This window comes from Panthera pardus, unplaced genomic scaffold (assembly GCF_024362965.1).
Source record: "Panthera pardus isolate Hobbes unplaced genomic scaffold, ASM2436296v1 HiC_scaffold_6, whole genome shotgun sequence".
Taxonomy (NCBI): Eukaryota; Metazoa; Chordata; class Mammalia; order Carnivora; family Felidae; genus Panthera; species Panthera pardus.
This window is the reverse complement of record NW_026526991.1, coordinates 114206885-114234758: the sequence shown is the minus strand read 5'-3', so window position 1 is coordinate 114234758 and position 27874 is coordinate 114206885. Positions and strand designations below refer to the sequence as shown.

Below are 27874 nucleotides of genomic sequence, written 5' to 3'. Positions count from 1 at the left end.
CCCACCTCTATCCCAACCCCCATAACCCACCTCCAGTCCCAGCTGAGAATCGCACTCTCCACAAGAATTAAGGCAAAATACTGAGTTTATTCAGTTGATTTGACCAATCACGCTGGATAAAAGTGCCGGTTTCATTTGCCTGGTGTAAAAACGTACTTTAGGTAGGAATACTGACGTAATTACAATGTTAAAAATATGTGTATGTGTAAGAAAGATTCATGAAGGCATTTGATATAAAACATACACAGTATGCTATTTTAATATACAAATGCTTACGAGGAAGTGTTCAGGAGAGTTACAAAAGTAGCATCATTAAGAATTTAGAAAAGTTCATTTTCCTTAAAGGTCACGTTCTCATCCTTTGGGATGTACAGAAATTATGTGGTTTAACACAGTTTTATCCACATTCAAAACACCATGTTTTAAATGTTTTAAGCATAGCATATACAGTACAAAATGTTTCCATAGGAACATAACAGAACCTGTCACTAGTGGCTTCTGTCAGATGGCTCCTGAACAAGGAGCCATTTTTGAGACACCAGTTCAGCTTATTGCTAGAAGATTCAAGTTGTTCTATTCACCCAAAATATGACGACTTTAATTTATACTAGAATCTACCCACAAAGGCTCGAGGAGTTATAATATACACCCATATATACAAGCCAACTATTCTGAGTTAAATGAAGTTCCCGTACTTAAATCAGAACCAAGAATGGTAATTTCAGGCTAACACATTATCCTTGTGGTTGGTATTTTGTAAATGGTGAGCAAAGTGCACAGTGAATGGAATCAGTCACTAGAAACGATCCTGCCATGAACCCTCAGCTCCCTTTGAGTCATACCATCTGAGAAATGAGAACTTTTAGACCTGGCAGCTACCAGGGCGGCTTCACACATCAAACCCATGGGAGCCATGTGGAGTCACATTCATGAGTCACGGGAGCCCACAGGGCCAAGCTAACAAATGGCACAGTTCGTTATCCAGAGCCCCAGTGTAGACTCAGCAGGACCAGCTTCCAGGAGACCAACGCTGAGTCTTGATTATTTAGAGAAAATGATAACATCAGTCAGCCATATTCTAGTGTTGGCGGACCCCGTACAAAGTTGAAATAGCCAGCCAGGGCCCCAAGGTCTATGTAGAGGGAACGCTGTCTCTTTAGCATCTCTGATTCCTCAGTGCTTCCTGTGCATGAAGAATCTGAAAAGGAAAACATTGAAAAAAATAAAATAAATGATCAGGTGACATGTTCAATAATAAATACCTGTTCCTTCCGGCTGGGGAGGGGGGGGAGTGCAGGGCTGGGGGGGGGGTACGAGGAAACTTTGGTCTTAGTGAAATAAGTGTTTGAGCTATGGTTTTATTAAAAAATGACAGACTTAGAGTTGAACATTATGGGCTAGTTTCTGTAATATGACACAGACAAAAGGGTTCGAAAAAAAGTCACCGATGACAAGAAATTAGATAGAAATTCTGGCGTATTTTCCAATGCCCCAGATGGTTCTCTTTAAATACAGTAAAGTCAGACAAGAAGACAATGAAATGCAAATAAACATTCCAGGCTTGATATCTGGGTTTGGACCTAAATGGATTAAGAATGCCACAGATTTTAATAATAAAAATAGAAACACTCTCCGTGCATGTTCAGTGTTCCTGGAATGCATACTGACTTTCCTAAGTGGGAAAGATTCATAGCTGGCAAAGAGGTTTTAGGCAGAGGAAGACAAAAATGCAAGTTGACTTCAGACTCAGTATTTTATCTTGATGTTTCCAACCAAGGACTGATGTGGCTTTACCGTAACCGAATTAAATAAAAGTCTGTTCAGAACCAACAGCAAAACTGCCCTGCTCGATCCGTTTTTAAAGGCACATGATACTCCCTATTGCAAAAAAAGCAAGTCAGAGGCAGTTCTCAAGGACTGCGGCTACCTGCATTTGCACTGAACCATGCCCTGATTTGCTGGTCGATTAGCCAATTTTTGTTTTTTTAAATGCTTTTGCTAAACTTCTTGCTTAAATTTCTCAAACAACTCTATGGCACTCGAGAAGTCACTCCAGTTTTTTGTTTCTGAGTGCTTTCGTGCACTCCATCAGAAGTCTGATGCAGACAGAAAAAGAAGGGAAGCAGGGGGGCGTCGGGCACAGGAGGGTGTCCCTACCAGCAATGTTCTCTGGAAGTTCCAACTCCTTCCTGCTCAGCAGCCTCTTCCGCTCAAGGAGGGCGGAGTCCAGACTCTGACAGCGCGGCTGGTCCTCTCTGGGGGGGTTCAGGGCGTCGTGTTTTAACAGGTCTGCTGCCCTCGGGCGGTGATTGGGGTTCCTCTCCAAGGCGGCCTCTATCAACTCTCTCATGCTGGGACTGCAATCATCTGCAATATCTTCCAGCGGAGGCGCCTGCTTGTGGATCTAGCAACAAACAAGCTCTCTTAAGCACCAGTAGTACGAAAATACACCCTCAACAGGAAAAGCGTTCCAGTTACCAGGACCTGGAAAGTCGTTTTGCCTCCCACCGCACGCCCCGCACCATTACGGTCCTGTCTTAACCACGTTTGCCCGGCACGTCTTAAGAGCCCCCAAATTAAACGAATTCTGTGGGTTAACGATGTTCAAGGGTCACCGTGCCATAACGGGGACGTATCTGCTCTCTCTCGATGGTAAAATGGAAGTTGCAGGGTTCGCTATGTGCCAGGCTGCCTTGGGGATCTATAATCTAACATGTCTTTTCTGAAAGTGGACAAAGAACAGACACAGCTTCTTTGGCTCGGAGATGTATGCTACTCGGACGGTGCTAAGTGGCATTGTAGGATGACACGTATAACAGAATAGCATGCAACTGACGCCCAGTGCAGATTTTATTAAATTCCCAGCAATGCATTCTCTGCAGGAATGGGATTCTGCTCCACACGGGAAGAACTTTCCAGTTCCGTCTCATGGGTCACCAGTTCACATCTTCCCCTAGGGTGGGCTACAGGAGGGACGGCGGCTCTCCCGAGCGGGCAAAACTCCCCTGCGCCCCCAGCCCTGGTTGACCCTCTACTTACTATGTACAGGTAGGAGGGATAGGCAGAGCGAGGGTAGCGCTTCACCCAGGGCGGGGTGCCTGTCTGCATGTGGATGAGTGTGGCCCCCAGGCTGTAGATGTCTGCTTTGGTTGAATGACCTCTGCATAGGATCACCTCTGGGCTCATATAAATCTAAAAAAGAAGCACAAAACATCAGTCTGACTCCCTCCATTTGTCTGGGGGTCCATTTCCCTTAGCCAGTTCTGGAAGCTAGCTCCCCCAGCTTTACCGTATTTATTGCACGCTTCAGTCCTTCAAAAGACTGTGTCACTGCTGTGTTCCCTGACGCTAGGGAGAGTGACACAGACACCCTCGGGGAGCCAGCAAATTTGGCCCGAGATGTCTCTGCAGCATAATGAAAAGCACCGCTTTTGAACATACTGAACACGCGGCAGCCAAGGACCCACCTGGGACACCCACTCGCCAAGGTTCTGGAAGGCACCCACCTTGGTTTAATTGTTCTATTAAAACACCAATTCCTTGCATATTTAAATGGATACTACAGATCCACTTTTTCACTTCATGTTTGTCATTAAACTGCCGACCCTCTAATGATCTGCAGTAATAAAAGGTAGCAGAAATACCTAGGGTATTAACACCCATCACACGGGAGAGAGAAACTTAAAATAGCATGTAATGTTGTAAAAGTGGTCCTGTCATTGATATGAACTACTTTTTCTTCTTCTTTTTTTAATGTTTATTTATTTTTAAGAGAGAGAGAGAGAGAGAGAGCACAAGCAGGAGAGGGGCAGAGAAAGAGAGAGAGAGAGAGAGAGAGAGAGAGAGAGAGAGATTGACACACAGAATCCGAAACAGGTTCCAGGCTCTGAGCTGTCAGCACAGAGCCCGACGCGGGGCTCAAACCCACGAACTGTGAGATCATGACCTAAGTCAAAGTTGGACATTTAACCGACTGAGCCACCCAGGTGCCCCTACGTGAACTACTTCTTATTTCTACCTACGAGGTAGCCGGTGACTAAATATTAAAGGTGTGACATTTTATCACTCTGTAAGTTCTATTTGGTTTCATGCTGGAAAAGTGGGGCTAGTTTCAGAAACAGTTTCTCTAAGAAGCTTTGCTTCTCAACTTAAAAAAGAAAGAAAGAGAGCAAACACTCGTAGCCAATGATCCATATTTATGGCTGGTACAGACATAAATATAGAGTAAATATCCATATTTAGCATTAAGAAATTTTCATGCTGTCCATCATTTGAATATGGAGAAAGGGGTAAGTGTTCCTGGAATATACTTCAGAGTTAATAAGTAAAACAACTGGCTTACAAAAACTGGGGAAATTTCCCAGTTTCCCCATCCTAACCATCCTGAACAGTATCCTACAACACACTTCCTGGCCTCCCTTGCTCATTCTGTCTGTCTCACCAAACAGGCTACACTGAGCTCCCTGTTCTCAAGCATTTCCTAAAGTAAAGGCACCACCTTTGCATCCCAACAGACTTTCTTACTAAATATCATCACAAAGCGAAACGACAGATGCAGCGGGAAGGCTTAGCTGTCAATGGAGGATGATCGTCTCCTCCCTGCTGGCTTGCTCTCCTAGGCAAAGATCAGGCCACCTATGGCCCCTTGGCGTGGGCAACGTCAGCTCTGGAGGCTGTCAGTGGTGGATTTGGGGATGCAGCGTCCCACCCACCTGGCGACCTGACCGCTGCCCGCGCCGGGCAGGTCCCCCAGAGTTCCGTGGCTCAGAGCTCCTGCTTCCTCAAGCTCTAGGAGAGTGAGAGCGGCAGGGCATGGCGTTCGAGAACTCTTCAGGCTGGCCGACGGCAAGCATGAAACAGGCCCAGTGGGAACCACGGAAGGCTCTCGGAGACCTGCACCCCCTCAGGCCTGGGGCACTAGAGCAAGGGAACCTGTCGGTTGGGGGTCAAGCCTTCACCTCTCAACACGTGTATCAGAAACAGAAAGAGGGGCGCCTGGGTGGCGCAGTCGGTTAAGCGTCCGACTTCAGCCAGGTCACGATCTCGCGGTCCGTGAGTTCGAGCCCCGCGTCAGGCTCTGGGCTGATGGCTCGGAGCCTGGAGCCTGTTTCCGATTCTGTGTCTCCCTCTCTCTCTGCCCCTCCCCCGTTCATGCTCTGTCTCTCTCTGTCCCAAAAATAAATAAAAAAAAAACGTTGAAAAAAAAAAAAAAGAAACAGAAAGAGACTGTGCAAAGTGTGTGTGTGTGTGTGCGTGCGCGCGATGATTAATGTGTTAACCTCTATCAAGTAAGACCAAACACAGACTCAGAAGGAAATAAGAACTTTTAAAAAAGAACCATGCTATAAAAGTTGTTCCAATTAGCTATTTGCATTCATTATTTATTCTTTCTCTCTGCCATGTAATTAAAAAACAATAGATTGAACATATGCCAGATTAGCCCTGTTCCGAATCTGAATGCTGGGAGAGAGATCAAAGACAGGTGACCAGTGTTTGCACTCGTGAGTTACACAGCAGGGATCAGAAATCATCTCTGGCTATGCAGTAGCCAAGTAATCCAAGTTCCTTTTTTTTTTTTAAATTTTTAATGTTTATTTTTGAGAGACAGAGCATGAGTGGGGGAGGGGCAGAGAGAGAGGGAGACACAGAATGCAAAGCACAGGCCCCAGGCTCTGAGCTGTCAGCACAGAGCCCAATGTGGGGCTCGAACCCACAAACCATGAGATCATCACCTGAGTTGAAGTCAGATGTTTAATCAACTGAGGCACCCAGGCACCCCGCCCCCCCACCCCCAAGTGATCAAGTTCTAATGGAAAGTAACTCTGCTCAGTTGACTTTGGCAAATGACATCTTATTGACTCTTTAAAGATGAAGAGTCTTGCTAAAAGCTTTTAATGGTGACTTTACCACCTTACTCATCAAATTTTGACTTGTGAGTACCATACACAGATAGTAAATGCAGATAGGCTGATTTGAAGAAAGTTGATAACTCTGGACATTAAAGTCAGTTGAGCACTCTGTAAAAAGCAATTTACATTTGCTGAAAATAACTCAATCCAAATACTATTTAAGAGCAAACGCTATGCCATTATCTCACATCCAAGCACACACACTCTGTCTGCTAGAGAATCCCAGAGAAGACATATCTTCCTCCAGCCATTGCAAAATGTTCAATTTGATCACACTGCCGGGAAGAGAAAGGTATTTTCTATCTATAATACCATAAATAGTTTGTTTCTCAAACCGACTCCAGGAAAAAGGGTAGAATGTCACGTATCTGAACTTCTGACTAATGCCAAAATATGCTGAAACATTTCCCAAAAAAAACATGTCGTAAGCATTAAGTCTTAATTAAATTTTGTGCTCTGGTGAAGTGTTCTTAAGATCTGGGGACTAAAACATTCTTTTAAAGAAGTTTACAGTTTTCTCTTCTAAATATTACTCTGCTCACAGACAACTTATCAAGGATCGTTTCTCAAGTATTTTCCGGAATAACTTCAGTACTATCAGCAATTTCTGCTGCTGCCCAGGAGAAGTCTTTGCTTTGAGAGAGTTACGAAAAAGCTCCCACAATCTTGGTTTAAGATGAAGTCTGCCTGCTTGTTTTTATACCGCGGTTGGGTTCAGTGCGCTGCGCCTACCAGCTGGACTAACGGTTGTCATCTGATTGAACACCAAGACTGACCCGGTGATCTTAAGGTAAAGGTGCAGCCAAGGGCCCTCTCCCCATTTGCTGGGGACATTTTCAGCAGGGAGAGAACCTGGGGCTGGGAGGCTCTAATAGTTAAGCACCCTACCGTGGTGGACACGAACCAGAGAGGAGGCTTCCATACCCATTTACCTTACCATTTGCATCCAACCCCACGCCCATCATAGTCTACTATGAACTAAACTGTTGCTTTTTGAAGAATTCGGGTAACTTTAAAACAGGTCCCTTCACCAAAGAGTGGGGGCTGCTGAAATACCACCAAAGGCATGGTCCCTGCTGGCCTTGTCCAGTGGTCCATCCCTGATACCTACAACAGCCTGACACATAGCTATGCTCAACAGACGCTTGTTATACGAATCAACTGTTCAGCCTAATCATGCGTACGTTAAATTAAATACGTTAGCTGAAAGCTCATGCATGCATCTCATTTACATCCAGAAATGGCTGTGGTTTGGTTTTGCTTTTGCTTGACCACTGACTTAATTATAGCTAGTTTGGATCTTCGAATACAATTTATTTGCGCTATAATAAATTTGAGATTCATTACAGGTTCTCTAGAATGAAAGGTAAGCCTAAAATGTGGTTGGTCCTCAATATATACTATTAGTAACTACGTCAGTTATGGCTATACTTGAACCAAGACGGTAATACAAGTTACACTGAAACTGTATATATATATATATTAGTTATCGTAAAAAGTGACGATATTTAGGCTCCGAAAAAAATTGGTTTAAGTACCGGATCTGTCACTTGCTGAGTAACTTTGGGCCCTTTATTTTAACCCCTCCAAGCATATTCCCTTATTGTAAAATGGGAATCCTAATTGTGTTTGCCTACGAGAACAATATTTACCAATAACGAGGTAATTTGTTACAAGGATTAAATAATATAATTCATTTAAAATGCTAAAATTAGTACTTGGCACAGAGCAAGTGCTCACTAAATATGCTCCAGTGATAATCCTATTTGATGCAATGGTTTTTCACCCCCTTTTCCGTCCTTTCTGCAAGAACGCTAGAACATTTTTTATTTTTACTCTTAAAAAGACATCGACCATCCCTGGGGGAATAGAATTACCTCTGTTCCACGGAGGTCCTTAGGAAAATAGATATCTTCAGTCATTTGAACACTTAGGCCAAAATCCACCAAAACGGCTTTTGTGGACATGAAAACAATGTTGCTAGCTATAAGAAGAAGACAATTTTTTAGTATCAAATTGTCTATATACCCATAAATAAAATAAAAACATCATCCAAAACAGTGAGTCCCAAATCAGAATAGACTAAAATGCGCTCCCTACCAGGATGATCATATTATACTCAAAAGAGCAGGATAAATCTGGGTGAGAATTTAAGTGAAAATCGCTTCAGATATGCCAAGAACGCAGTCGATGTGGGTGTAAATGGTTGCACACACTAATAATGCTCAAGATACAATGGCCAAGTCATGGAAACGATTTAAGGGTACATGATGGATGAGTGGATAAAGAAAATATGATATGTGTGTATATGCAATATAATAGAACGTTACTCGGCCATAAAAAAGAATGAAATCCTGCCTTTCACAACAACATGGAAGAACCTTGAAGATCCAAGTGCAATGACTGAAATAAGTCAGACAGAGAAAGATGAAAGCTGTATGAATCCCACTAGTATGTGCAATCTCAAAACAACTAAACTCATAGAAATAGACAACAGATCGTGATGGCCAGGGGCTGGGGGTTCGGGGAAATGGGTGAAGGTGGTCAAAGTGCACAAAACTGCAGTGGTAAAATGAACCAGTTTGGGGGGTAAAATATACACCGTGGGTGACTATAGTTAATAATACTGTATTATATATTTAAATGTTGCTGAGTCGATCAAAAAAATTTTTTTTAGTTTTATTTTTTGAGAGAGAGAGAGCGTGCGCAAGTAGGGGAGGGGCAGAGAGAAAGGGAGACACAGAATCTGAAACAGATTCCAGGCTCAGAACTGTCAGCACAGAGCCCGATGCAGGCCTCAAACCCACAAATGCGAGATCATGACCTGAGTCAAAGCGGGATGCTTAACCAGCTGAGCCACCCAGGCACCCCAAGTCAATTTTAAAAGTTCTCACCACACGCACACACACAAATTATAACTCTGTGAGGTGATGGATGTATTAACTAATCTCATTGTGTTAATCATTTTGCAATATACACATACATCAAATCATTACATCACATACCTTAAACTTACACAATGTTATATGTTAATTAGATCTCAATAAAGCTGGAAAAATATAATGCTTACGAGCTTGGCTTTCAAATTCTAAGATATAAGCATATGATTATCATGCCACTTTCCTAAAATGAAGAAGTAAAATACCCATTTTTTGTTAAAGTAATAGTTTCACTAGTGCGATTTAGCATTAAATATTAAGGATTTACAGTGGGTCTCTGTGTTATATTTCCCACCATCTCTTACCCCTAGAAAGCAGTCAGCGAAGGCCTGTTTAATGAATTATTGGCAAAACGGTGTTCAAAATTAAAAAGCCATTTGTTTCCCAAAAACGACTGGACTCTGTGTGTGTTTAAAGTAAATTACTATTTTTGAAAGCCTTATTAACAAGGGCATAGCCAGGACTCAACAGATGTGTGGCTCTAATCTTCCACAACTGGATAATCCTCCTTCCTTATGACTTTGAAAGCTTTAGTGACCCTATTGGGTTCTAAAACGTTTCAGGAGTGCAGGGGAGGACAGTGAAAAGTGCTCCAGGGCAGCTGTCCTCCCCTCCACTGAGGATCTTTGGATTAAAGACAGGAGGAGTCCATTTGCCTCCTATCTAAGAGGCTAAAAGGTTCACATGCAAAGGTTACTCACGTTTAATATCATGATGAATCACTTTCTTTGAGTGCAGAAAATCAAGTCCCTTGAGAACATGCTTTGTCACCCAAATAATTTCAAATTCTCTCATTGGTCCACAGCTCTCCAGTTTCTCTAGGACAGACCCTCCCTCGCCTGCTTCCATGAAGAGGTGCACGGTTTCACCCCATAGGACTGCGCCATATAACTCGGCGATGTTCTCATGCCGGAAGCAAGCCTGGATTTCCACATCGGATGGCTTAAATTGATCTACTGGGATCTAGGACACAGAAACTCCAATAAGATGCTAACCAACCCAGGACAGTGAAAGAATATCTATAATAGAGGTCAACCCACAAACCAGAAGGCAAATAAATGCCCCCAAGGATCCCTCAAGGATCTGCATGAAATTATACTGCCAAGTTCAAATAATGTTGACTTCAAACGTGCATTTACATTATGTCCGCTTTAGGTGATGGCCGGGGCCTGGGGGCTTGGGGAAATAGGTGAAGGTGGTCAAAGCGTACAAACTTGTACAATTCACAAGAAGAAAATAACAACATATAAAGTATTATTTTCATTTAAAATGTAGCAATCCAACCAAAGAATTATCCATGATTGAATCGAAAGGGTGATAATTTCCCATCCATTTTACATACGCTTTCTACGGCACCTAGATTTTTAGGCTCTAGCATCAATATTTCAACTTGTCACGAAATAATATGATGTCTTTGGATCCACAGCTCATGCTCTAGCACTGGCCATCTATTCTATGGAAAATAAAGTTACTAATAAAGAAAAAAGTAGATCTTTCAGTGCAGATGGAAATGGAATGTCTCCAAAATCTAGCGTTAGACAAAGAAAGCTAAATGCAAAAGTACATATTTTATGCTCCCACTTGTAAAAAACTTTTAAGCTATACATACACATGTCCACAGACATTTGGAAAGACACAGAACTCATTAACAGTAGCTGCCTCAACCAAAGGGGTCTCATTCCTCAATCTACATTCTTTTGAATCTGCTAGGGGTTGTTAATCACCCTGTATGTTCTTAAGACAAAAAAATAGAGTTTAAAAATTGAATGTTAGTACTCTGAGAACAACAAAGGTATTTTTTCATGCCTTTTCTGACAAAACTGTACAACAGGGCACTTTGGTTCTAAGCTCTTTCTAAAATGTCCCCAGATTCTTTTAAGACAACTGAGACACGTCTCCTCTAAATGCAACCTTCAAATGGCTTGTGATAACACCTCCGTTTTTTCTTTTGATAACAGATACTCTAGCAAATCTCTATGAAGGAATAAATGAGGCCAGTATATTGGTGAGCTTTTAATTACAATAACATAGACTAAGGCCATAGTCAACAAATCAAAAGTGACTTCAATTTACTGCACTTCTAAAAACCTTTTAAAGTAAACCAGACATACAAAAAAGCACAAAACTGGTTAACTAGCAAATTCAACGAATTTTCAGCTGAACACACCCATGTAACCACCACCTGGATCAAGAAGCAAAACTCTACCAGCACCCCAGGAACCCCTTCCTGACCTCTGCCAGTCACTGCCTCCCAAGGGCACCCACTATCCTGACTTCCAGCAGCATGGATCTATTTAGCCTATTTTGGGCCTTTATAGAAGTGGAATCTCACAGAGCAGATTGCTGTCTGGCTGTTTTGGCTTAACATGCGTTTATGAGTTTCGTCTACGTTACTACAGGTGTAAATCATGTGTTCTCTTCACTGTACAGCATCCCATTGTATAAAGAGACCATGCTGCAACATCTAGAAACTTCCCAGTTTGGGACTATTACAAATAGTGCTCTGATGAAAATTCTAGTACACAGCTTTTGGTGACCACGTGTACATGCCTATGGGGTGTGTACCTATAGGAGCAGAATTGCTGGGTCATGGGGTGTGTATACGTGCCCAGCTTAGGCAGGTACATGTCCAAAGCAGGGGTACCTCAGCAATGACCGTTTAATAACAAGTGATGGCACCTTTACAAGAATTGACCTATTTAAGTTCATCCCTTTATTATTTTTTATTTTCTTTTAAGTTACTATTTATTTTTGAGAGAGAGAGAAAGAGAGAGAAGGAGGGAGGGAGGGGGAGGGAGAGAGAGAGAGAGAGACAGGGCATTAATGGGAGGTACAGAATGAGAGGGAGACACAGAATCTGAAGCAGGCTCCAGGCTCTGAGCTGTCAGCACAGAGCCCAATGCAGGGCTCGAACTGATGAACTATGAGATCACGACCTGAGCCCAAGTCAGACACTTAACTGACTGAGCCACCCAGGGGCCCCTAAATTCAGCCCTTTAATCTACAGTCTTGAGAAGCCTGGCAGCTTGCCCAGCTTCTGCTTCCCTACCTGGCCCCTTCCCCAGTGGGTGGGATTAAAGGAGCAGCACACAGATTTGCTCCTGCAGGATAGCTCCCCTCCACTCCACCCTACCACAAGAGGGATGATGATATCCAAGCCGGGTACAGAAGCCAGCGGCATTTTCTTTTTTATCAAGGCAAACTAGAGTAAAACCAACTATGCACTTAAGCAGAGTTAGGGGCTGAACAGCCACAGGCAGCAAGCAAATCCAAAAGGGAAAAAAAAAAAAGAGACAGCAAAAGGAAAAGAGGATGAAAAAAGAAAGAGAAAGACGAAGAGAAAAAGAGAAAAGGTGACTTTGGACAGGGCACCCGTACATTAAATCCAGTCAAATGGTAACAACTTCTGAGTAATGCAAACGAGTAAGAGCCACAATGCCGAACATAGGAACATACGAATAGTAAGTACTATTTTTATCTCCATTTTACAGGATGTCTGGTTATGAAGTACATACCAATTTACAGGCCATTCTTTTCTTAGTCTTTATATCTTGTGCTAAGTATACTTTTCCAAACGCCCCCCGAGGTATGAAATCAGAGCCAATATTCCTGTAGGTCAGCTTCCAAGGGATGAGGAGAACATCAGAGTCTATTTGATAGCGTCCATTTTGGGGAGTGATTACCTACAACAACAACAAAAAAAGGTAGGAGGGTGAGACCTTCAGCAAACTCCTTTTCTAAGACACACCCTTCAGACTGGTTACTTTAGATTGCATTCCTCCACGCAGTGTTTGAAATTAATGTCACTGTTGTGTAATCCTAACAGTGTACAGAGACTATATTTAGAGCTGCAGCAAGACAGAGAAAGCATGTAACAGAAACACATCCCTGGTCGGACCTGATCGTATTTCCACCTACTGGTGAGTAATTCATTGTCAAACAAAACTTTAAAAATTATTTATCGAAGGGAGCATGACTACAGCGACTGAAAGGCTGAAAATAAAGATTGCATAAATATAAGCTGTGACTGCAAGTTGACTTGCTTCCAATTAAAATGTGCTAACCTGTTAGTCCGCATAGCTATTACTCACACATGACGCATACAGAGAGAGCGTGGAAATCAACTGGTGATCGTGGAGGATTCTGGAAAATAATGTGGTATGCCAGAGCTATGAGTTGACAGTGCTGCGTAAATAAAGTAAGGGCAGAATTATCCCTCATCTACTCGCCCACTGAATAATTTACTGAGCGCAGATTATGTGCTGGCTACTGTGTTCGGTGGTGAGGAGGCAGCTATGAGACCCTTAACCTCCAAGAGCTCCCGAGCAGGCAAACACACTGGGAGGTTTCAAAACCAATCGATTCAAATATTAAAAGAGATGAATCCCGGGGCACCTGGGTGGCTCAGCTGGTTAATGGTCCAACTCTTGATTTCAGCTCTGGTTGTGATCTCAGTTCGTGGGTTCGAGCCCCGGGTCAGGCTCTAAGCTGACAGTGCAGAGCTTGCTTGGGATTTTCTCTCTCTCTCTGCCCCTCCCTAACTTGCGCTCTCTCTCTTTGTCAAAATAAATAAATAAACTTAAAAAAATAAATAAAAGAATTGCATCCTGGTAGCAGTGTGGACTGCAAGGGTATGTGCTTTTGTCAAAACTCAACAAACTGGACAATTAAGGTCTCTGTATTTTGCTGCACATCAAGAATATCTCAATTGTAAGAGAGCAAAAAATTACAAGGGGAAATAATTATAAGTATAATGAAAACAAAGTAATAAGATAGTCCACGGGAATTATGACCTGGAGCACATGCCTAAAACAGGTTTCAAATATTCTTTCAAGGGATAAACGGTCTCAAAAATACAAATTTTTCCTCACTGCAATTAGCAGTATTAGGACTTCAGTTTAAGAATTCAGGAACTATGAAACTGTCGTGACATTAAGTTATTTCAAGTGCAGAAGAGGCCAAAGGGGAACGTGGACCACATGGGAAAAGAATGAACACCTGATTCATGTGCAGATGCGTGGGCCTGTCGTAAGGTCACTGCTGCGGGAATAGTTCTAATAATCCCAGGGTTATTCATTCCGTCTCCATTACCGCCTATCTTAGCTGCACCCCCCCCCTCCCCCCAACAGATGCGTGTGCTATTAGTCAGGCAGCGAAGCAGAGGACAGCTCCAATACTAAGAAGTGTGAAGTCACTAAATTTAAAATGAAATATTTCCTGAGCACTCCCCGGAGCCAGCTCCTGCACGGAGTCCCAGCAGGAAATCGAATACGAATACTTACGACAGCCCATAGACTTGCCTCGTTTGAAATATGACCTCCTTTCGAGAAGTGTCTCACCTCCAGTGACTGGAGGCCTCTTTTTACAGCACGCTAAGAACGTGATAAATTTAGTCCCTTTCCACATTTAGACAGAACCATACCCACGGCACTCCACTGTACATGCTTATTGCTTCTTTCTTGTTATTAAATATTTACATATCCCACGTCACCTAGACTCCAGTTATCCACTTCAGGGTATCATTCACCTTCGTAGAAGTTTTACTTCTGTCCAACTTTGTTATAACCCAACCTGATCCAAGGGATAAAGGAGAATAACAGCAGCCGTATGTTGGGTGATTAATTAAAAAAAATTTTTTTTAAGTTTATTTTTGAGAGAGAGAGAGAGAGAGAGAGAGAGAGAGAGAGACACGGAATCCAAAGCAGGCTCCAGGCGCCGAGCTGTCAGCACAGAGCCTGACAGGGGGCTCGAACTCACGGACCGTGAGATCATGACCCGAGCTGAAGTTGGACGCCCAACCGACTGAGCCACCCAGGTGCCCCTGTTGGGTGCTAATTATAAACCAGGCACTGTGCTGCGGCCTTATCAAAGGCTCACAACGATCCTGTGAGGTAAGTACGATTTTTATCTCCATTTTACAGATAAGGAAACCTGTTTCAAGAGGTTAAGTAACTCACTAGGCAATGGCAGAGTCAGCATTCGAACTCAGGTCTGTCTGACCCCAAAGCCACAGCTCTTGCGTGCCTCTGATCTTCTAGAAGACTGGAATTAAAGCTAAGCCATGATCAAAAGCCAGTTATTAAAAGTCTGCACTCACAAGTCACTGAGCACTTAGCCTTCGCCTCTTTAGAGGGAATACCGCCAAGTTCCTCCGGCCCTATTTTGCAATCTTGCATGTTCTGGGGACCCTCCTCCGAGGGCCGGTTCTCCTTTGATGATAAACCCTGAAACACACAGTGTGATACACAAGCACCAACTAGTCTGTAGTTCTGCAAAGTCCCTGGTTCTTCCCCTGGCCCTAGACCTTCCCTTATTTGGGTTTGCAATGTTTTTTTTTTTTCCTTCTTCTTCTTTTAGGGTCCCTGCAAGATAATCTTCTGGAAGTCCACACTGCTCATCTCTTGCCAGTTCTTCAGCTTACCAAAGCCACCATTAAGCGCAGACATATAAGCACGCTTTGGATCTCCTTCTCCAGATCAGTGACGCTCAACAATACTGGGCCCAGCAGCAGGACTTGAGAAAAACTCTTAGGTATTTTAAGAAGAATAAACTCCGTAGGGAGCCTGTGTTTATGGCTGCTACAACACGAATACAACTTAGAAGAGGCATATTATGGGGAACACAGGCAAAGCTGGCTCTTTTCCACTCTGCTGATCACACAACAAAGGGACTGCCACATTCAGGTTCTGGGCTGTAAGACAGGCACTGACCCAGGCTGGAGTTCAGAAGGTGCTGCCCAGGTGACAACGACAGTTAATGATCCAGTGAGTGACAAGTAGCACAATGAGAAGTGTTTGGGACGGAGGAGAGAAGATGTGGGGAACATTAAAGTTTCAAAATACTGGAAAGACTGGGGCGCCTGGGTGATTCAGTCGGTTAAGCAACCGACTTTGGCTCAGGTCATGATCTCACAGTTCGTGAGTTCGAGCCCCATGTCAGGCTCTGCGCCACGGAGCCTGGAGCCTGCTTCGGATTCTGTGTCTTCCTCTCCCTCTCTGCCCCTCCCCGGCTCATGTTCCGTCTCTCTCTCTCTCAAAAATAAATAAACGTTAAAAAAATAAATAAATAAAATATAGGAAAGACTGTCCTAAGGAAGGAGAGTAATAGCTGTGGACAACAACGGCCATGACAACAGCTGGCATCCTTTCAACACTCACAATACATAAACAGCTCACGTGCCTTCGTTATTTGTCCCACACGACACCCCCACAGAGTAAGTGTTACGATGCTGCCCATTTTACAGATGAGTCAACTGAGCCATTGAGGGGTGTAATGACTAGCCCCAAATCACAGAGCTAAAGCCAGAGCTGAAATACACACCCAGGCACTTTCATTCATGGGCCTGCACCCTCACACTACCCAACATATACACTTTTTTATGGCTGAAAAGTAGGACTAGGGCTAAGGGGACTCAGAGACGGATTTTAGTTCTCTAGAAGGCAGGAAGGACTTTCCTACAATCGGAACGGGCTAAGTATGAAACTTAATGCCCCAGTATGCGATCAACTCTTCGTCACGGGACATTTTCAGGCACAGACCAGAATGTTCCAACAATTATTGGATAGACCGGGGTGATTCCAGCATCAGACAAAGGGCTTGACTCAAGTATCTTTAAGGGTTTTTTCAGGCCTGAGAAGCCAAGAGCGAGCCCTCTGGGGCCCTGCAGCGCCCATACAATCACCAATGAGTCTGGTGGTGGCAACCCATTTTCGGTTATTCATCCCCCACTCCGGTTACGAATTGTCTGGAGTGTAAACAACTCACAGCACTGTCATACAAAGCAATGCCCAGGTTAGTCTACAAAAGCTTCTTCTCCAGGTCCTGCTGGACGTGGGTGGAATCTTTATGAATATTATTTTTAGAAAAACAGCACGCACTTGCATACGCGTGCAGGCCAATTAGATGCCTAGGCTGGGGGATATTTTTGCAATTCCTGGTCCTCCGCCCAGTCTCATTAACTCCACGGGCTTTATTGTTGTTGGTTGCCAGAAACACACGACGTCTCCATGCCTCTGGGCTTTCGTATGTGCCATTCCCTACACCTGGAACACTCTCCTCCTCTCTCCATCCCCTTTTATCTGGAGGACTCCAACTCGAGAGCTCAGGCACCAATTCCTTGTAGAAGCCTGTTTGGCATTGTCTCTTCCCCCTCCCCACCCTCACGGCTATGCAAAGTCAAGGCGTCCCGTCTGAGCAGCCCCACTGCAATCAAGGTGTAGTTGTACTGGGAAGTAGCACGCTGCATTCATTGTAATTGCCTGTTTACTTTTCTCCCACATTCACCAGACAGTAAGCTACCCGAGAGCACAGATTCTTCCATACTGGATCTATAGCACCTGGAAAAGTACCTGATACGCTGTAGATATTTGACCTACGTCTAGCGAATGAATGGATGAATCCTGGAAAGGAAAGCATTCGGTCCATGTGTAGATGCACTTCATAGATCAATTTGACTTCGGAATCTATCTGGCTGTTAGATAATTAGCTATCGTTTTTTAAAGCAAAGAGACAGCAGCAAATGAAGCCCCGAGTGGAAAAGCTTTGATAAGGGTATTAGGAGGAGGGCCACAGGAAGACAAAGGTCTTACCCAGGGGATGGTTCTCAGGGGAGCATCACATGCGGATGAATGGGAGTCAAAAGCCGGCTGTCCCTCCTTCCTCATCTTGCCTCCGACTGCCAAAGACCAAGCACTGCAAATCACGATTCCTAAGCCATTATTTATAAAGCACGGGCCTGGCATAGGTTACTAGCAGTCATGGGAGGTATCCGATTCTGAAGCTTAGTGACAGAAAAGTCAACCACAGCCCCGAGAGCCACCGACCACTGGGCTGATTTGCCCAGGGAGGCCTGGTCTACATTCCTGTGGATTTTAAGGTTCTTCTGTTATTCTACTCCAGTTTTAAATCTCCTTGCTTTATGTTCTTGATCATTTTTAAATTGAAAAGCTTTCTAAAGTCTTAACGGTCCCTGCTTTTATCATCTGTCCTATTCTTAAATTTTCTCCTGAATAAGCATCCGTTCATTTATAGAGCACGGGCCCCATGGCAGGGACTGGCAACATACTACTCTCAGCCTTTGCTGATAAAATTGCTACTTCCTTTTAATGTCTTTGTTTCTCCCCTTTTCTGCATTGGCTCCCCCCCACACTCAAACCCTTCCAGAAGCTATTTCTTTGTATTCTTTATAATTTTCCTGAATTCCTTTCTGTACACCCCCAATGAACTTCTGTGGCCCATCTCTCATCAATCTGATGGACCGGAGGAAATGTTCCTAAGTCTCTACATATTTATAAGCAAAAGAATTTCGTGTATTCTGCATGTGTTCCTTTAAAATACCCATCTTAACATATGCGTAGATTAAAAAAACATATGATTATTTCTCATTATAGGTACTTTTTAACCAGAGCTCTCCACCTATATTTTAGTTAAGAAAACACGTAGTGCTCCTAGCTGAGGATTACCTCCATGTAGAAGAAGAGCTAATATTATCAAGGTAAAGTACTTCGTCAACTGTTACATACAACTTGGAACCAAAGCAAGTCACGCAAGGATGCAAAACGTAACCTTGCTCCAAACTGAGCTAGAGCTGAACACGACTGGTTTCTAACAAAACAGTATACTACAAAGCTGACCTAAATTACTGTGTTGTTTTTTAATTGAATGTAGTACACGAAACAAAAAAAAAAAAAAGAAAGCAAAACAAAACCCAACAACGAAATAATTAAGTACTTTGTCCAGACTCTAATCATTCAACACTGACCTTCCCCCGACATTATCCATTTTGCCACACAGATGCACCAAAGGAAAAGGAGTTACTTTCATTAATATACACATTTTGCACATTATTACCTCCTCCTTTGCCAATTGTCCTTTTTAAAAAACTCAGTGACTTTTACCCAGCACCTATATTCACCTCTGACCCACTAAGACTGCCAGAATCCCAGACCCACCCAAACACATCATCTGATCAACTTCTGTGACAAAGTACTGTCACAACATTTTGGATTATTTGCATACCTGGTATGACTAAGGAGGTATTTCATTTGTCATTCATACTTTGCCAATTAAAGAGAGTGAATCTGTGGATAGCTATTTATGGCCTGCAAACTACATTTCTGCAAGAACTCAAGTTAGCCAGTATTAACATCGGGACATTCCCAAGATGTGACAAGAGACGAGCAAAAAATTCAGCTTTCAAAAATATTAATTAAAGTCTGCATCCCCCTCTCAGATGAAGGATTCTCATTAAGGCTTTTTCTTCTGCCTAACTAACGAATGAACTTGCTAATGAATTGTTAGGTTAAAATATGTTCTTCTTTTTTTTTTTTTAATTTTTTTTTTTTTAACATTTATTTATTTTTGAGACAGAGAGAGACAGAGCATGAACAGGGGAGGGGCAGAGAGAGAGGGAGACACAGAATCTGAAACAGGCTCCAGGCTCTGAGCAGTCAGCACAGAGCCCGACGCGGGGCTCGAACTCACGGACAGTGAGATCATGACCTGAGCCGAAGTCGGCCGCTTAACCGACCGAGCCACCCAGGCACCCCTAAAATATGTTCTTCTTAATGGCCTGTTTGTACAACGGACAGATGGAAAAGGTTCTTTAAGTGGAACTCCTCATGAAGACCTTTCCTGCATCTTTAACACAGAGGTGATTCTCACGGACACCACATTTTTAAAAGTCATACCTGGCAGCCAGTCTAACCCTGGTTCAAATGCCCCTCTGCATTAAATGAAACTGCCGTAGCAAAGCTGAACCCACAGCACTCAACGATCGGGAAAAAACATACCATATTTAATAAAATTCCAGATTCCTGTGGTCGGTGTCCGTAAAAACGCTTTGCCGTGTTGGATATATGGTTTGCAAAGGCAAGCAAATCCTCCACGGTGCCATATCTGACGGAGGACAACCAAGGCACCTCCTGGCCACTGAGCAGCAGAGATTCTGAACGCTCCTCATTTTGATTACTGTCTTGACACATGGTCATCAGACTGGGCTCATAAACCGCTGGCTCTTCACTCGTGTAAAGATTTTCCATAATGTCTATGACATCGGACACGTTCAAGTGTTTAATTAATAAATCGATCTCTTCTTTATCGTCACTTCCAGTGCTCATGTACTCCATCACTGTTACGCTTTTTAGAGAGTCTGCAAAAGAAAACACGAACGCTTAGTGACGGTGTTTGTATTTGCGTTTAAGATCAATGGGAAACGGACATAAAAGGATCGGGAACAGGCTTCCATGCGCCTGTTGGTGAAAGGAGGGCTCTGTGTCAACAGTGTAAATTCAAGTTGACAGTGAAGAAAGGGACCTTAGATAACCTTTAGTCCAGCTGTTCGCTTTACAGAGGGGAAACCTGAGATCCAGAGAGCTTACTCCTTACTTACTCACTCACTCACTCACTCACTGAACTGGTGGCATCAGCTACAGCCACTGGAAACAAACCTTCAGGAAATACCAAGGCTCTTGGCCCTTGACAGCTTCCAACCCTACCGTTCCCCCAAGAGACCAACCCTCCCCGCACAGATCTCTGTGGCTTCCCAGCCTTGGGTGACTTTAAAGGAAAAGAACAATTTTATCAAATTCAGGAGCTCACTTGGCAAATACAATTCAGGCCTTGGAGCCAAAAACATGTAAAACGGATTCTAATGTGAGTAAGCTGATGGTGACAGGTCAAGTTTCAGGAATAATTCTGATGCAAATGAGTTAAACAGCTCCTGTAGACTGGGGACCACAAGCTTCAAATCCTACCAGCCAGGAGTGTGAGAGAGGGGAAGATTTCTTTTAGCCTGTGAAATCAGCCGTCCCCTCTTGAGACCAGAATTCCTTAACGGCACAAAGCGTGTATCTCAATGGCCCAAGAAAGTTAATCTAATACTTAGATTGATCACCCTCTAGAAGTTGTGGTGTTATGGAGAGGCCTGCAAAGCCTAATCAGTCCTAAGCAAGACACGGGTAAGGCCAGCTAACTACATACCTGCTAATATTGTATTTCAGTTCTTATATGCAAATCGAGGGCTACACCTCGGGATCCATAAATGAGAAAAAGAAGGTAAAGCAAGGGTAAAAAAAAAAAAAAAAAGAGGCTGTTCCTCAGGATTTTAGAACAACTCCGTTCTAGCCAGAGGATTAAAGATAAAAGGATTTACTTAAGACATCTAAGAGAATTCAGAGGCATGAATGTCTCCCTGAACTATTGTGCTCCTGAAGGCACAGCCTCTCTGAAAGATGTTTCTGGCTTTTTTCTTTTTTAATATTTTTTTAGGTTTATTTATTTTGAGAAAGAGAGAGAGAGAGCAAGGAAGAGAGCACAAGTAGGGGAGGTGCAGCCAGAGAAGGAGTAAGAGAGCATCCCAAGCAGGCTCCTGACTGTCAGCGCAGAGCCAGATGCTGGGCTCGAACCCATGAACTATGAGATCACGAGACCATGACCTGGGCCCAAATCAAGAGTCAGACACAACTGACTGAGCCACCCAGGCGCCCCCATGTTTCTGGTTCTTAAAAGCACAACCGTTTAACACCTTCAACACTCCATGCTAAAGCCACGGGCCTCCACCTAACTGGAGCTCAAGTACAAAGCTCCAGGAAATGTTCTACCTCGGGGACCCACCTGCAACACAGGAACCCACCGTGGGCCTCGGAGTGAATTTCATTTGAGAAAAGAACCAGGCAATCCGGTGTCGCTAGTCACTTACTCCATGACCATTTTCTGCTGCGCAAGTTGTGTCGGCAGAGAGCAATCCCACACCCTGCAGTCTGATGCTCCACTTGGCTCAGACTGCTGGGGATGGGCTCCCAGCGCCTCCTTCACTGCCTCCCAACCTTGGGCAAGCACCTGAACCACTCTGCACCTCTACTTCCCCTATCTGCAAAATGGAAGCATAATAGCACCTACCTCATAGGGCGGTTGTGAGGTTTAAAGAAGTTCAGGTGTGCAAGGTATCTGCTGCACGGTTAATAAGCTCTGTCATCTGTGGTTGCTGGTCCCTGCATAAAAGAAGTACTGAGTCAGACTCCTGGCTTTGCAGATACGCTTGGGCCTTTCTTATCTGTAAATGGGATGTGGCTACCAATCCCCGGGGCTTCTTCACTTTTTTTTTTTTTAATGCTTATTTATTTTTGAGAGAGAGAGAGCTTGAGACGGAGAGACAAAGTGCGAGTGGGGGAGGTGAAGAGAAGAGAGGGAGACACAGAATGAGAAGCAGGCTCCAGGCTCTGAGCTGTCAGCACAGAGCCCGACGCGGGGCTGGAACCCACGGATCGCGAGATCATGACCCGAGCGGTCACAGTCGGGCGCTCAACCGACTGAGCCACCCAGGCGCCCCCACGGTTAGGTTCTAAAGGCTGTATCTAGAATAAGAGACAAAGTTAAAAAAAAAAAAAAGGTAGAAACCTCTGAAATGCTTTGATAGCTGTTACCACCAGTTATATCTAGAGAGCTCCTCTCAGAGACCTCCCTGTGTCTTTGAGAGAGACTGTGATGCAGGCTCTTGGAGTCTTGAGTTACGAAAGGAATTTCTTAGGTTAATGGAGGAACATTCGCCTTTAATTTCGTTGGGCCATTCAGTTGCAGTTTCAGCCCGTAGAATTTACTGAGAAAAGGAAGTTAAAGCAAAACCAGCCTGACTGAGGACCCCCACTGGCTTGAAAAGTTCCAAGGCTCCTGGACTTAGCAAATGGCTGACTGGAGAGAAAATAAAGTTCCTAGTAGCAACGTGACTCAGGAAAGAAAGAGAAAAAAAAGTCCACGCAGTTTACAAGTCAGATGATCCAGAGAGGAAAGACAGGTTTTGATTTTTACACTGTGCAGAAAGTCTCAAGCATTCATACCCGAAGCCTAAGAGGTTTGAGTGCACACACTCCTAAGTTTCTGGATGAGGGAGGGGGGAAGGAAGAGAGGAGGAGCAGAGGAGAGGGAGAGGGGGAAGGAGAGAGGGAGGGCAGGGGAGGCGGAGGAGTGCAGGACACTGAAGCCAGGCCTAATTCCTTAGCAACACAGCCTCCTGCCAGGCAAATCAGTGCACCCCAGCAACCCCAGGACCCGGCAGCCTGCTAAAGGCCCCTGCTAAAGCCTCAGCACTTTCAGGCCTTAATTAAGCAGACAACACGCTTAATGATTTCGGAGTTCTACAGATGACTACCCATGTAGAAAAAGCGTGGCTTGTGAAGCTATTCTATTTCACCAATAAAGACTCTCCCCCACAGAGGTTACTATAAAAATCCTCATGACGCCCCCACCTGTCAACGGAGTGGACAAATACAACAATCTTAGATATGGAGAAATGGGCAGATACAGCCCAAATTATTTGCTTTGAATTATTTCAGAAATCAGCAAGAGGAAATCCTATGCTAAGCATTAACGTTACCCTCTTGGCTGCTTCTATTTATGTAAACAAAAGTTGAGAAATCCCTAGCAAGTGTGAATGAAAAATGGCCAAGGTTATCAGCATATGCCTCTGCCTAACAAAGGATAATTACACCTTGTGTTACCTCCCACTCGAAAGATTTTTCTGCCAGTTTTCGGTACATTGCCCCTCGGGGCCCACCTTATTATATCTATCTTCTCCAAAAGCCCCAGAATTACACATTCTAGCTGTAGACGAGCACAGCCAATCTGCTTCCAAACCTCTAGATACCTCAACTATCCAGTTTGCCTTATAAGAAAGAAAAAGTCCTAAAGGGCCATCTGCCGGAAGTAAGGCATACAAACCTCAATCCATCAGAGTTGGGATCAGATTATACTCCACTTGGCAAATACGTGAGACTCAGGCTACAGACGCCTAATGCAACTGTAGTAGTGTTTCTTTCCCTGTTTTTATTAGGAGCACTTCTTAATTCTGTGCCAAAATCTCTTCCCGAAAGTGAAATAGACGTTTCTCTTAAAGACACCTACTGGCCTTCCTTGTCAACTTTTGGGACAATTCCTATGCACGCCGTTCTTTCTAAGCGTCGTTTTCCGCCCAGACACAGAAGAATTTCGGAGCTCTGATATCGCATGACCAGCGGGAAACATCCGTGAAATAACTTTTTCCTTAACACTCTCTCTTAGACCAAAAGCCCAGCATTCACGTTCTGCTACAACGACCCTTTAATCGCAGAAGAGCGTCCGGGTTACATAAGCACGAAATTAAGTTTCAGCTATTCAAAAAGTTCTCTGCTCCGCCAACCGCCAACCCCGTCTCCCCTCCTCCTATTCTCCAAAGCCCGGGAAGCCTACCAGGACTTGTAAATGATAAAAGCCCCCACGATTTGGGCGGGCGGCTGCCGGGTCTCCAGCCTCCGAAGCGCACTCGCCGGGGTCGGCGGGGAGAGTGCGACCGGCCGGGCGGCGTACGCAGCGGGAGGCGCGGTGACAGCGGGTCTCTGCGTCCCAGCGCACTGCTCGGACCTACCCTGCTCGCGCGCTAGGGATCCGGGAAGGAGGAGGAAGGGGGAGGAGTCGGAGTCTGCACCCCGTGAGACCCTTGCGCAAGGTGCTTTCCAGCTGTGCCGGCTGCAGCCGGGACGCGCGAACCGCGGAAGCGCAGCAGCGCGGGCGGCGGCCACGCCCCCACCTCCCAGAGCCCCGCAGTTTGCCCCCCAGTCGGAGGTGGGGGGGGGGGGGCGCGCCACCAGGAGGGCTGCGACCACAAAGACCCCCCCCCCCGGAAGCCCCCGAATGCAGGGTTACCTGGCGGACGGAGAGCTGCAGCCGCGGCCCCACGACGGCTCGGTGCGCCGCTGGTGGCCGGCCCCCCGGAGTCGGGCGCGCAGGGGCAGCCAGATCCGGCGGCAGCAGACGCCGGAGCCAGGGCGATCGGCCCCAGAGCGTGGCGCGTCGTCCGGACCCGAGCGTACCAGTGAGCGCGGGGCCGCCAGCTCAGGCCGCACGTCCTGGCCGCCCTCGTCGGCCCCTGACTCACGGCGTCTGAGCCGGCGGAGGGGCGGTGCAGCGGACGCCAGCCGCCGCCTCCCCGCCTTTTCCATTTCCCCTTTCACTCCGTAAACAGAAAGAGACTGCCGCGTTGCGGGGAAGCCGGAGCCCCCGCTCTGGGAAATTCCGTCCCCCCCCCCCCCTCGCCCCGTTTGTCCTCGGGGCGCCCGGGCGGAGCGGAAGGCGGGACTAGGGAGGAGCGGAGCGCCGCGAGGGGAGGGGCGCTGGCGGATTACTGGAGTTGGGACTCGCCACGCCACCTGGGGAGCGCTACCCTCACCCCCCCCCACCCCCGCAATCCCGGACTGTAGCCACGGCTCCCGATGGTGGCCTGCGACACCTAGGGATTTTCCCTCGGGCTGGGGACCCGACCACCTGGTGGCGTAAGATGCCCCGCGGCCGTGTCACTGCACCCCTTCCTAGTCCCGGAAAGAAGATCGTATTTCCTAGCGTGCTCCAGCCGTCCGCGCTACCCCGGAATCCCAGGCCGCGGCGGGGTGGGCGAGCGGCCCCACCCCTTCCCTGCGCCCATTCCCACGTTCCGGGAGGACTGAGCCGAGGTGGGCTTCTGGATTTCTTTCTCTCAGAACCGGGTCCGTGCACCCCATTGCGGGTAGCGCGGCATTCCCGGCCAGGTTTCGGTTCACGTCCACTTACAATGAGTGCCGTGATCCGTAGTAGTTCGCACGCAAGGCCTCCCGTTTAAAGGTTTGGGAGAGGTTGGCGACAGGTGGGCGAGAACGTGGCGAAGGAGCACCCGGAGAGGGGCAGTGTACCCCGCCAGCAAAACCTGGTCTTGTTCTCGGCAGTCTTGGAACTGGGCATTTGGTGGCACCGTCCCATTAAGAAATATACCTGTACTCCTCTCCACCTCCTAACCCCGGCTGCAAGTCTGGGGTTTTCTGCACAGCTTGGAAAGATCAAAGTTTGTTTGTAGCATTCTTCCTTCTCGAGGGGAAAGCGTTTCCTCCAGGGGAAGCGGGAAGCGAGTTCCAGGGAAAATAGCGCCTCTGTCCACGAAATCCACTTTGCCGGCCTTTCACAGTACCTGAGTTGCAACTCACCACCTTCTCGTCCCTCAATACTTCCCTAGTATCAAGCACCTACTATCAGCTAGATATTCTGCAAGACATACCAGAGAAAGAGAGAGAATGTAAGGTAGGAATTCTCTAGGTCTTACAGACCTGGACGTTGGGGGTCCCGGGCGTAGCCCAGATTCAAACGCCCCACGACTTTGAGTCCACGCCCTGTCCTCTCCAGGCCCCACACTCATTCTACCCCCGCGGTTTCAAAACTGCATCGGACCCGCTCTAGAGTTTTCCATGTTTCTTCTGTGGAAAGTGAGTTGCTGTTCCGATCCAAAGAAGTCGTGTGAAAATTGCTGATGGACCTAGGCCTGCTTAGGTGGGAAGCACGGCCCTCTTTGTAGGGCCTTGACTCCTATAATCTCTTTGTGCTTCCGGTCAGGCAGGGACGAGGCTGATAAAGTGATTGACAAGTAGCTGAGCCCATCAGTAAAAATGAGCCCAGCTAGCAAATAAAACGGGCAGGACTGATTGACTCATCACTAACCTCCCCACCCCCCCCCCCCATTATTTTAGCTACTGCAGTGCTGTGACATGAATGATGCGGGATGTATGCGAACCTCTGGAACTGTCCAGGTGGTCCCGGGCAGTGAAGGGGTCCCCGGCGCAGGAAGGAGAAGCCCTTCTGGACGACCGGGCTTTTCTGCTCTTGGAGGGAGGGACCGACTTCGCTGCTGTGACTCTGGGGAGACAACGTGTGCAGAAACCGAAGTAGAAACTGTTCTCTAGCTTTTTCTCTGGGAACGGTTGACGCGATTGTTATCTCCAGTGGGAACGTGAAAGATGTCTCTCCCTCATCTGTTGTCTTTGAGCAGCAAGGGATGATCTTTATAAGCATTTTAAAAATAGAAACATGGAACCACTCCCGCCTCCACCCTTTGAATGAGCTCATTAAAACCACACCTCATCTTCTGGGAACTAAGTATTAGCCTTGTACTTCCTACAAAGAAGACTCCCAAATACAGCTGCATTTTAAGGAGCCCGTGAAATGGCTGCTCCAGAAGGTTCTGATTGGCTGTTAATGACTTCTAGGATGGTACATTTCCTCTGGTGGGGTGAATTGAGAGGAAGTATTCTATTAAAAAAAAGAATTTTTTTTTTTTTTTTTTTAAGTCGAGCAAAGATTGGATCTGGTGTCCTGGAAGAGACTGAAGAAAGAGAACAATGGAATGGAAAGAAAAAGTTCGCAGACTCTTTGCATTTTACTTGGTCAGGACTTGGTTACACGGTCTTGCAAAAGCAATCCTGCTTTTTTAGGAGCTTGCTAGCCAAGTGAGGTTTAAGCTTGACAAGGAGAAACCACCTGACCCAACGTGTGCACAACCCATAGGAGAGTTACCCACGAAACCATCATGAAGTTCATTACAAAACAGGTCTTTTGAAGCTGTTCGGCAGCCAACAAAATGCACTTTAAAATTGAGTTGCAACCTGTTACAGTTTACTTGACGCTTTCTCCGCTTACAGGTCGGGACAATAATGGGTTTGTAATCTGCAGTTTGCAAATCAGAACTCATTTACTCATGGAAACAAAATGATTAACTATGGGTAGATCAGCAGTCAGAGCATTGACCTTAGGTAACTCCAATGGGGCTCTCTACTAATAAACAGAATCTAGGACACTGCTTTCCAATGTTTTGCATATTCATAAAGTATAATGATTAGAGAATACTGGAATTAACTGGAATAAGTTGGGGGATATCTATAGATCACTTGGTGAAAAATGTGTTTCATTTTCTTAAATTATAATAACAGTAAAATACAAAGTATTTGAAGATAATTTGTGAATTTGAATAAAGCTTTGAATAATTTTTTTTTACATATTTTTAAATTATTGATTTATTTTTGAGAGAGAGACAGACAGAGTGTGAGTGGGGGAGGGGCAGAGACAGAGGAAGACACAGAATTTGAAGCAGGTTCCTGGCTCTGAGCTATCAGCAGAGCCTGACTTGGGGCTTGAACTTATGAACCTCGAGATCATGACCTGAGCCGAAGTCAGATGCCTAACCAACTGAGTCACCCAGATGCC

The 27874-nt window shown here is 45.5% G+C and overlaps 1 protein-coding gene and 3 long non-coding RNA genes across 11 annotated transcripts; 3 read left to right on the top strand and 1 right to left on the bottom strand.

The window, feature by feature from the left end:
- Positions 1–67: 67 nt before the first annotated feature.
- Positions 68–26254, bottom strand: MAP3K8 (mitogen-activated protein kinase kinase kinase 8). 7 transcript variants are annotated; one of them, XM_053894878.1, is made up of 9 exons: positions 25619–26254; positions 21746–21837; positions 19639–19997; positions 12364–12531; positions 9550–9811; positions 7787–7893; positions 3040–3192; positions 2158–2404; positions 68–1198 (listed from the first exon to the last, which is right to left on the bottom strand). In XM_053894878.1, the coding sequence occupies exons 3-9, from the start codon at positions 19972–19974 to the stop codon at positions 1068–1070; spliced, it is 1404 nt and encodes a 467-aa protein (XP_053750853.1). In that variant the 5' UTR covers positions 19975–19997; positions 21746–21837; positions 25619–26254; the 3' UTR covers positions 68–1067. The 7 variants fall into 7 exon arrangements, with proteins under 7 accessions (XP_053750853.1, XP_019320784.1, XP_019320786.1 ...); XM_019465239.2 differs by lacking the exon at positions 25619–26254 and adding an exon at positions 24521–24700; XM_019465241.2 differs by lacking the exon at positions 25619–26254 and adding an exon at positions 24243–24363.
- On the top strand, positions 6337–9944 carry LOC109276339 (uncharacterized). The gene is made up of 2 exons (XR_002084612.2): positions 6337–6699; positions 9654–9944. It is a non-coding gene; the product is annotated as an uncharacterized LOC109276339 (long non-coding RNA).
- Positions 11655–15919, top strand: LOC128774930 (uncharacterized). 2 transcript variants are annotated; one of them, XR_008419461.1, is made up of 4 exons: positions 11655–12309; positions 12675–12772; positions 14518–14739; positions 15206–15919. It is a non-coding gene; the product is annotated as an uncharacterized LOC128774930 (long non-coding RNA). The 2 variants fall into 2 exon arrangements; XR_008419460.1 differs by lacking the exon at positions 11655–12309 and having other exon boundaries at positions 12531–12772; positions 15206–15917.
- LOC128774931 (uncharacterized) lies at positions 25010–27655 on the top strand. Its single transcript, XR_008419462.1, has 2 exons — positions 25010–25323; positions 26365–27655. It is a non-coding gene; the product is annotated as an uncharacterized LOC128774931 (long non-coding RNA).
- Positions 27656–27874: the final 219 nt, after the last annotated feature.